The sequence below is a fragment of the Hippopotamus amphibius genome, chromosome 4 (genome assembly GCF_030028045.1).
Source record: "Hippopotamus amphibius kiboko isolate mHipAmp2 chromosome 4, mHipAmp2.hap2, whole genome shotgun sequence".
Lineage (NCBI taxonomy): Eukaryota > Metazoa > Chordata > Mammalia > Artiodactyla > Hippopotamidae > Hippopotamus > Hippopotamus amphibius.
Window position 1 is genome coordinate 162,925,939 of NC_080189.1, and position 10,983 is coordinate 162,936,921.

Sequence of the window (10,983 nt, forward strand, 5' to 3'; positions counted from 1 at the left end):
GAATAGATAACACAATCACAAAATTCAAAAGGTATAAGAAAGTATCCATTAACTAACTAATTCTACAAATATTTATTTAGTAACTGCCATGCACTGAAGAATAAAAACACAAGGCAAAGGGATAAGGAGGAAGAGAAATAGGGGGCTATTTTTAATTGAATAAGGGAATCATCTCGTAAGATGATATCAGAACAAACAACTTGTACAAAGAATCTGAGCATGCCTAATGTGTTTAAGGAATAGGATGGAAGCCAGTACTACTGGAGAAGAATAAATGACAAGGAATAGGAGATGAGTTAGGAGCGCCAGATCATCTAGGCCTTATAGCCTTGCTCTAAAGACATTTGATTTTACTCTAAGTGTGATGGGGCTGTAAACAATCTGACTTGCCTTTGTCCTTGGTTCTTTAGAGCAAGTTTTTACATCCTTGGAATTTCTGGGAGGGACAGGAGTATCTGCTATTCACTGTGGACTCTAGGACCACACCTAAGTTTATGCTAAGAGGATAACTCAGGATGTGGGTTTGTCAAGCTAGAAAGACCAACCTCAACTTAGATGGTTTAAGCTTGAAGTGATATTAGCATGACCTACTTGGACAGGTGGAGGGCTAGACATAGAGTTCAAGCATGTGGCCAATGAGTCAATCAGTCATGCTCAAGTAGTGAAACCCCAATAAAAACTGTGAACACTAGGCCTTGGGAGAGCTTCCTGGGAGGGCTACATGCCCTGATTTCATGGAAAGAGGACATGGAAGCTCTGTATTCAGGACCCTCCTAGACATCACCCTATAGGTCTCCTCTTTGGGCGACCCTGATCTGTATCCTTTATAATAAAATTATAATCATAAGTATAATGCTTTCTTTAGTTTTGAGTTAATGAACCTGAGGAGGTCATGGGAATTCCCCTGAATTTGTAACCAGTTGGACAGAAGTGTGTATATCCTGGGTGTGGGAAAACATTCAGAAGTCTTTCTGAAGCCTTGAAAATGTTACAGAAAATCTGGCTAAAAGTAATTAAAGTATGTAGGCTGAGCAACTGGGTGCAGGATGTCCTGCTTGAGCAGCAGAGGAGCTAAGGGTGCAGACTTAGGAATGCCGGGTCAGTGCAAGTTATAATGCTGCTTGCACACGCACTGAATGTCCTTCTGCTGTTCTTGCAAAAGACCACTGTTCCCAATCATGTGAGGCCCTTTGTACAAAAAGAAATTTGGTTACTCCAAAGAAAACACTGATTGTGGGACGGAACTGGGAGTGTGAGAACCTTATGCTATCTTACTTCCTGAATGCGGAGAGCTCAATAAAAGCTACGTGGGATGTATCGGCGGGGCTCTTGATCCTAGAGGTCTTGAGTCCCCCAGTCCCATCTTTCTCTTAAATCTGTGTTTGTGTTTCTTTAAGCTTGTGGCACCTGTCATTCGCCCTGAGTCGCTGAGCTGGTCTCGGCACCTGGGGATCTCCCAAACTTGTAGGTGGTGTCTGAAGAGAGGGTAATTTGGTTAAGGACCATGCCCTTATCTGGTGATGTCTGTGCTAACTCCAGATGGTTTGCATTAGAATTGAACTACAGTACTGCAGATGAGAAACTATAAAAGAAGTGACATGATTTCTATACTCTGTAGAAAACAGATTGAAGAGGCACAAGAGCAGACACAGGGAGACTGGTTAGGAGGCTACTACAGTAAATGATGGTGGCTTAAACTACAGTGGTTGTGATGGAGATACTGAGGAATGATTCTGTTTATTACAATTGTGGACCCTACTATATTTGCTGGAAGGTTGGAGTTAAGATTTTTTAATGGCTGTATAGCAGCTGCATTCTACTGTTGGGATCTGTCATGCTTGATTTATCTGATTTCCTGCTGACAGAGGTTGTTTCTCATTCCTGCCCCCTCCCCCCTTACAAACAAGGCAGCAATAAAGATGCTTACACCTAAATATTGTACTCTCATGTGAGAATCTCTAGCTACTCTATTCACTGATGATAAACTTTGAACAAAACATAGAATTGAGGTGCCCTAATTTTGTGAACAAACCTATTTTTGCTAATATGTTCCAAATATTTCTTCATTTCCTGTTTAAAAGTTTCTTCTTCCCTGACCATAGAAAGTTAAAATTCAAAGGATTCTTAAAGGTCCTCTACTTCAGTGGTTTTCAATGTGAATGTTACCGTAGATAATCAGAATCTCTAGGGAAATCTTTTTGAATCCCAGATCCTCTCCCTTTCTGATAGTGGGAGAACTGGCATGTACTGTCTAGGTGACTCTGACCATGATCCAGCCACCCTGAATGGCTTATCCAGCCCAATTCCTTTGTTTCCCAAATGAGGAAACTGAAACACACATCCTATATAGTGACAGAAAGAGAACTAGGCCCTAATCAATTTTTAGTGCTGCCAGCAATGTCTGAGCATATCAATTTCTTCCAATCCTTGACAACAGAAGGTATGACCATCACATTTTTTATTTTTGCTAATTTATTAGACCAAAAAAGTATCTCACCATTGTTTACAGGATGATTTATTAAAGAGATTCATCTGAGCTATCTTAGAAGATGACAATTGGGATTTCTACAGAGTCATTTGTCAAAAACAAAAATATCAATTACTTGAAAACATAGGCTGGCTTAGTAACAAACTCTAAGTTCTCTGACTAATTTCACTCACCCGTGATCTTCATTTACTTTGCTCTCAGTTCTACAGAAGACATACTTAGGATTTTCCTCACTGCTCTCACCTATAACATAACCTACAGACCAAGAGGGTTTTAAAGGAAAACCAAGGCATTTTATTTTTATTTTCCTTTGAACTTAAGAAAATCGTCTATTTCCCCATTAGAATTAACATGACATAACTTCTGGAAACTGTGCCATTAGAGCCACTTAATGTACACCACACAAAGCTGGTATAATGGTTTTACCAGGTTGTTCTAAGGATTTCTCACATGCTGTCATGTTTAATCCTCACACTATTAAATGAGGAAAAGACTACTATGAGGTCCACATAGAAAGGTTAAGAAACTTTTTAAGTTAACAAAGCTAGTAAGTGGCGGAGCCGGGATCTGAACTTAGGCAATCTAACTCTAGAACTAGTGCTTTACATCTCTTTACAATCTGGCCCTAACCTACCTTTCCAGTGTCATCTCTTGCCAATTCTATTCATGACTTTTGGGAAGCATCTGCCACATCTACCTTCAATCTAGCCACTTAACTGACCACACTCATAATCTTATAAACTCTATCCCTGTACTGTACCTGCCAAATTGTATTTAATTATGTTTACATGTCTCTGTCCTCGACTAACCTACAAACTCCTTGAAGGCAGGAACTGTGTCTTTTCTGTCTTGAATCTCTAACACATAAGGACAGTCTGACACAGCAGGAACTCAACAGATATTTGTTGAATGTACACATTCTGTGCTCCTGTCTCACAGAACAAGTTACTCTGTCTTTGCTCAGGCTGCTTTCTCTACCCAAAACAGCCTTCTTGTTTTTCTCACTGGCAAACTCCCAATCATTTCTGAAGACTCATTTCAAAAGGAGAGAGAAAAAAAGAGGATAATGGACCCAATTAAAAAATCATTTTTCCTTGATATCGCCTTCCTGCCTGGGAGAATTATTTCTTCCTCTGGGCCCCACAGCATTTTCTTAAACATCTTTCACAACACTTCCTGAGCCCTATTATTTTATTCCTGTTGATACCGAGTTACTGCCATTGACTATGCACTCCTGAGTGCAGGGACAGTGTCCTGTTTATCTTTGTACCTCCAATGCTTAGCATTACTCCTGGCACAACTGACCCTCAAAAAATATCTGCAGAATGAATGAAATGCTGAAACAACATTAAGATACAAAGACTAGTTTTCATGAAGAACAGCTGACCTATCATAAACAGGTAGTAAAACTGACTTCATCTAGGAGAGTAGATGTAAACAGCTTTCAGCGTTACTTTCTTCAGGACACCGTAAGTCTTCAAAGGAACTCACTTTAAGTAGCAAAAAGGGCTAAAGCCAAATAAAAATGGATCATCTGATGATTAATGAGGATGAACTTGATATCTAAGCAATGATAAGAAAATCTTTAAAATGGAACTCAATTTAATAAAACTGTCAAAGTGCCTGTCCAAATGTTCCTGGGGAAAAGAATATAATTGTGCTGTACTTGAGTGGAAATGAGGAAAAATAAATAGGTTAGTCACTTTCACTGAACTATTACAAAGTAGTTCCTTTAAAAATCTGTGATTACCTGAGCTGAATACTAATGCTTTATTGTGACTGGTAAGACTTACCTTAGAAACTCTTTGCTCTGTTCCCACAAATCTTGGGTCTCTTCTTTAGTCATATGTTTGTCCAGGTTACATACATTAGGTTTCTGGGAATATAACTTAAGGCACTGCTTCACCCAGTGCCACTGGTAACCTGGGAGGAAGGGGTTTGGGATAAAAATAAATCCTATACAAAAGATGGATGAGAAAAAAAAGAGAGGAGGAAATCCTCCATCAGTTAATCAGATTATGTATTTTTGTTGACATCTTTATACCCATTACTTTATTATTTACTCCACATCTCTTTTTGCTAATGCTTTCAGTGGCTTCCACACATAACCATATGTCCTCATTCCTATACTACAATTTTAGAGGAAGAGGCAAGTTAATAAAAAGCTGTTTTGATGATGAACGTTAGACATCTACCACTATGCAATTATCTCTAGCTTTCTGGGTTATGCTCAAGAGAAACAAATATTACACAATTACCAACTGTGTTACCCCAAAGCAAACTTCAGAACTGAAACTGACAAGTCACCCCTCAAATTTCACCAGGTATAGAGGTGGAAACTGCTTCCTGTAGTTACTACTTTTGTGATATCTCAGTGTTGCTTTTTTTGCCTTTTCTGTTTTCTAATATCTGGCTAATGTTTTTTATATTAAATTATCTCAGTTAAAATAATTGGTGTGATTTCTGCCTCTTTGAACTTTGACTACTATAACAGGGAAGAAAGGGGGTATACACATCTGCTCAGTATGGAAATGCAAATACCTAACCATTTCTCCTCTGTAAAAGAGGAATACCAATACTTAACTGGAATCCTACGCATGTTTAAGGATTTATTCATCAAACACTGAACAAATGTACACTATATGTAGTTTCTTAAGAATTAGAGAGAAAGAGATGAAAAGCTATGTCCTAAGTGAAGTACCTGGAGAAAGAACAGTAGAGATGGTTATACAGATAATACCCTTCAGAAGTCTGGCTATGAAAGGAAACAAAGGCTGAGGAGTAGTCATAGAAGAATAAGCGGAGAGTTTATCATTAGGGTTTGGAAAAACCTAAGTATGCTTATATGAGCAAAGAGCCAGTAGAAAGGAACTGGCTGAAAACAGAAGAGAGGAAAGGAACACAGCAAGGTCTTGAAAGCTGGAAGAGTTCTGAAGGTGGGATTAAAGGTTGAAGGGAGTAGTTTTGAAAAGAAGGAACCCCTCTTCCACTAAAGTTGGAGGACAGGAATGGACATTCACTTATAAGTGTGGAGGCCACTTTTGCATGTCATGTATTAATCAAATTCTCCAAATAATTTAGGAGTAACAGGACTGTTGATATTTTGAAAGAAAAAAAAAAAAGATATGAAAAAAATTTCCAATAACCTACTGTCTGCTATCACCACTATTTCACAAAATAAGAATAATACCCACAAAGATATCACATCAAAGGAAGAATACTTCCAATCTATTTCAAGTTTGAACAGTGACAGGAAATTGAATACTTTTATAGGCAGTCCATTCCAGACTGCCGTTGTCTTCCTTTTACGCAGTTAAAATTTGCCTCTTTTTAATTATTCATGCATTGGTCTTAGGTCCTGACACGTACAGCAACCCCAAATTAGTTTTCAATTCTCCTTGATAAATGCCTCTAACTTTCTAGCTAACACTTACTGAGCATTTACTATGTGCCAGGCACTGACGTAAGTACTTTACATGTACACTCACATTTAATCCTAACCTTATGAAGTGGGTACTATCTTTAGACATATCACAGATAAGGAAACTGAGGCCAAGAGAGATTAAGAAACTTGCCCAAGAACAGGAAGTGGTAAAGCCAGGACATGAACCAATGTAGTCTGGTGTCAGACCTTAACCACTAGTATGCATTGCTTCCCACCCCCTCTCGTGTAGGACAAGTGTTCAAATGCTGATGCTATCACGTTCCCACTCAGGTCCACTCTTCCTCGAAACTTAGTTTCTGGGCAGTTTCTGGTCTTCAGCATCGCTTCCCTGCTCACTCTTGTAAGGACAGCTCGTGGACTACTCAGGTTCCTTCAGAAGCAGCAGGACCCGAAAGAAAACATAATCCTTCTGATCAAGTCAGAGTAAGAGGAGACTCATTTCCCATGTTTTCGACATTGTACTTCAATTAAATGCAGCGTACAATGGCCAGAAACACCTTAAGTGTGAAGTCCTAGGAAACCTCAAATGGCAAGTACGGGAATACCTCAGTTACTGTGAGTTTGGTTCTGGACCACTGCAATAAAGCAAATATTGCAAGTCACATGTTTTTGTTTTCCAGTGCATATAAAACTGGTACTTATACTATTCTATACTCTAATACCTGTGCAACAGCATTATGTCTAAAAAAACAATGAACACACTTTAATTTAAAATTTTAATTTATTTTAATTATATAAAATAATACCGAAAAATGCTAACCATCATCTGAGCCTTTAGTGAGTTGCAACTTTTTTTTGCTGGTGGAGTGTTTGAAATAGCACGAGAATTACCAAAATGTGACAGACACACAAAGCGAGCAAATGCTGTTGGAAAAATGACACTGAGAGACTTGCTTAATGTAGGGTTGCCACAAACCTTCAGTTTGTGAAAAAGAAAAAAACCAAAAAAACAGTATCCGTGAAGCATAATAAAATGAGACATGCCTATACTCTAATCTGGACAGTAGACAAGTGAACTGGGGCTGATAACTTTGTAGTCTGAACAATCTGTTAAGAAGGCACAGCAACAGAAACATGGCCGTGAAAACAAGAGCAAGGCCTGAAAGGTAAAGGGCAGCGTTCAAGAACAAAAGGTGCACAAAACACTACTGGTGATGCTCCTCATTTACTCAAACTCATGAAGAGTTTCATATATAAAAGCCGCCACTCAATTGTCTCCTTTGTGACTTCAGACATAAAACTGGTCTTTAGTTCTTTAATACAGAACTAAAGTGCACAAGGCCTTTTATAAAAGTGTTAATGCTGTTACCCCTTCCAATGTTATCAACATATACTTCAGGGGTCATAATGTACTGACAGCTGTAACAAAGACCTGGTCCTTGGAACAACAAAAATTAATTTTTCAAAAAGGAATTTCTCTTGCTTTTGATCCATATTTGAAATCACAAGTGCAATGTTAACTTTATGTCTTCTAGAAACAGGATGCAAATATAAAATTGTTTGGCCAAATAAGGTATTCAAATATTTTCTAAGTAGTTCATGATAATTAATCTATCAATACAATGGCCCCATGAGTCTAGAAAAAAGGTAGTAACATTACCCACTTTTCATCATTATCTTAATTTCTCTATCTGTAAAGTGAACTACCTGATATCACTAAAACTCAAAATTCTAGATTATCTAGTGTTTTAGGACTTTTTTTTTTAAATTTATTTATTTATTATTTTATTGTCTGTGTTGGGTCTTTTTTTCTGTGTGTGGGCTTTCTTTTTCATTGCGGAGAGTGGGGGCTACTCTTCGATGCGGTGTGCGGGCTCCTCGTTGCCGTGGTGTCTCTTGTTGCGGAGCACGGGTTCTAGGCGCGTGGGCTTCAGTAGTTGCAGCTCATGGGCTCAACAGTTGTGGCTCACGGGCTCTAAAGCGCAGGGTCAATAGTTGTGGCGCATGGGCTTAGTTGCTCCACAGCATGTGGGATCTTCCTGGAGCAGGGATCGAACCCGTGTCCCCTGCATTGGCAGGTGGATTCTCAACCACTGCGCCACCTAGGAAGCCCATGTTTTAGGACTTTTGATCTCATTAATTCTCTTTTCAAAAACTCAGCCTTGATGATAGCAACAATTTATAAGTTGTTATGCCATTTGTGAATGTAGGGATTTTGTGACTTGAGTGAACATTATGAGTTATTCTATCAATTCAAAGTGCTTCTTTTGCCAGAGCAGATGTTCAGAGCTGTGGCAGGGAGCCCAGTGTCAGTGTCCTAATTTTTGATCTGTACCTGGTTTGTTACTTTCTGCACTACAAGACACGCATTACTGGCTCCTGTTCTGTCCTTTGGGAATGCCAAATAAATGGAAATCACACAAGGCAAATTCAGGAGGGGTTTGGGAGTGAAACATCTGTGTGTTTGGTTTTCTCCTTTGTCTATCTACTTGATTATAGCTCCTCCTCCAAAATCAGACAAATGATTGATTTTGCCTTCTGAACTCAAGTGCACTCACCAGGATAGCCTTGGAGTCCGTAGGCTCGCCACTTGCTGACCGGCTGAAGTCCTGCTCTGTACGCATCATGGTCACTGACTGAGGACACATTTAGCTGAGATTTGACCACCTGGCAGGAAGGAAACAGAAGTCAGTGGGCTAAAGCTATTTTACAGGTTAACTCTGAGAATCTCAAACCTCTAAGGACATTTCTGATATGGGGCAGTTAGTAGTCATAAGTTTGGGGTCCTAAACTTAACTACCACTTACTTGATGTAAGACTTAGATAAGTCACTTAACTTCTCAGAAACTCAGTTTCCTCACCTACATACTGATAAACACAACAGAGCTATACAAAACTGAAGTAGTGATGAGAAGCAGACTGACTTTGGCCTTTAAGGCTATCTTTTCCTATGATACCACACCTTTGTGATTTCTTATAGGACTCTGAATTATGAAAGATGTTTGGTATATGGAATACCCTGAGTCAAAATGCTGTCTACTTCCGTTAGGGCTAACAATAATGCTTCTGAGGAACTTGTACACAGATGGTGTTCAAACAGAGCTGTGAGGAACACCAGGCTGGGGAGGGTGAGTGCTCAAACCACTCAGAAAGAATATTTCAATAAAACACTGGGAATCCTGTTTGCTAAAAGTACAATATTTGCCCTCTTTCAGAGAGAATTTCAAACTGAGACTCATAACTTTTTGTCTTTGTTAATTACTTATAAATTAAGCTTTCAAGGGGCCTGTGAAGGTTTCTTTGCACTTAAGAGTATGTTATGGATGACTCATTAAACTGGTTAAGAGATCCAATATTCAGTCACTTAAGTAAGTAAGGACATTTAGAAGAAAACAAACTACTCTTACGTGAATAATAAACTTAGGGTCTGGCTTGCCTTAGAATATCTCAAATGTTCTCTCCCCAAAAGATACCATCTCTTAATCTATTAACTCTGCCAAGAGTGGAGACTTCCAGACAAACTTCCTTAAACTACCAACAAGTTGCTGGTGTATATCCAGTCTCTAAAATAATATGGCTATTTGAAACTCTCTGAGAGTCCCAACCACCTAATACTTTCAGGTACCCAGACGATAAAATGTTTTTATTTCAAACATTTCATAATGATTTCTTAAATAGATCATACCTAATACTGCACTGTAATTCAGCAACACCCTCACATTTGAAAGAAGTTTGTGGACCTAACCTTTCACATTCTAAGCTGAACCAAGCCTCTTAGCCTTTTAAAGTTTTTCTGCTTCCTCCCTTGCCAGACTGTTAGCCATCACTTTCTCCACTGCTCTCATCTGATGTCTTATTAATAGCAACTTTCTTCTCTAATTTGCTGCTTTCAATCTGTTTTGAGCTGGGGAACTAAATATTACCCACGTTTTTATGTACTCAATAGACAGTGCATTTAATGAGCACTTACTGTTTTAGGTACTGTGCTAAACACAATGTTCCCTTCTCAGGTGGCTTACACTTTAAGATTATGTAAATATTATGGTAAAATACGGCCAAAAGTAGTTGAAAAAAGGTCTGAAGGGTTCTCCCATTAGCCAAGTACATTATTCCCGGACTTTCTGTATGTTATTTTGACAATTCTAAGAAGGCCATCTCTGCTAACAAATGAAGTTTCTAAGAAGCTGAATTCTAGACAAACATGATGCTCCTACAGCATTCCAATTTTATTGACATCTATTGCTAAACTTGAAAAGAATGCCTTATACAGCCATCTGTGGACTACACGAACGGCAAATTAGGGACCAGGTATCCTCAGTGTTAAAGCGATTGAAAAGAAAATATACTTTATAGTTGTGATTCTCCCTGCATCCCCTGCCCCTTCCCCCACCTTACTTTTCTTAAATTTCCATGAGGAACAATGTAGAAGGTAAAAATAATGCATAGTGCTTGGGTTCAATTGCCCCTGACCTTCAACCTGGAGGAATTCTCTCAGAGTCTTTCAATGCCCTCTTTCTAAAAGTCCAAGAGAAGACAGGGTCTTTTATGGACAAAAGCTTCTGCGAACACGTGGGTAGCTGGTTTCTTCAAGCTGTACGGCGCTACCCTAATGTCTACGAATACGGTTTACGGGTTTTCACACAAGTCTAAGTACAAATGCAAATGAACAGTTAATGGAAAGAATAAACACCAATTCCCAAACATTTTTTGACTGAGGCCGCAAGCCAGGAATAGCTGCGTGGAGAAACGGTCAACAGGGCTCTCTTGGTCGCCAAAGTTTAACACTTCGTGGGCAGTTCAGCTCCGCACACATGGAAGGCGGGGATCGCTCAATATCAATCAGTCCGGAAGCGAAAAGAGATCAGAACACGGAAACCTCTCCAAGAAGCGAGGGGAGGCGCGCGCCACTCCTCTCTCCTTACCTTGTGGGCACCAGGCCCCGTGCCGCGGGCTGCGTGGGCCACCGAGAAGTCGATGACTCCTCTCAGGTCTGCGGTCCCGGGGCGGCTCTGCCGGTAGAAGCGGAAAAGCTTCCGAAAGGCGTCCTCCCCAGGCTCCGCCGCCAGCGCCGCCACAGGGCCCACGGCCGCCGCCATCTTTCCCATCTCTA

The 10,983-nt window shown here is 39.8% G+C and overlaps 1 protein-coding gene across 1 annotated transcript in view; it reads right to left on the reverse strand.

The window, feature by feature from the left end:
- The window catches only part of ALKBH1 (alkB homolog 1, histone H2A dioxygenase), a 29,736-nt gene extending 18,753 nt beyond the window's left edge, over positions 1 to 10,983 (reverse strand). Inside the window, exons 1-3 of the mRNA XM_057731535.1 lie at positions 10,796 to 10,983; positions 8,432 to 8,540; positions 4,282 to 4,444 (exon numbers count right to left, since the gene is read on the reverse strand). Coding sequence (XP_057587518.1) covers positions 4,282 to 4,444; positions 8,432 to 8,540; positions 10,796 to 10,978 — 455 coding nt within the window. The 5' untranslated portion in view covers positions 10,979 to 10,983. The remainder of the gene's footprint in view (positions 1 to 4,281; positions 4,445 to 8,431; positions 8,541 to 10,795) is intronic.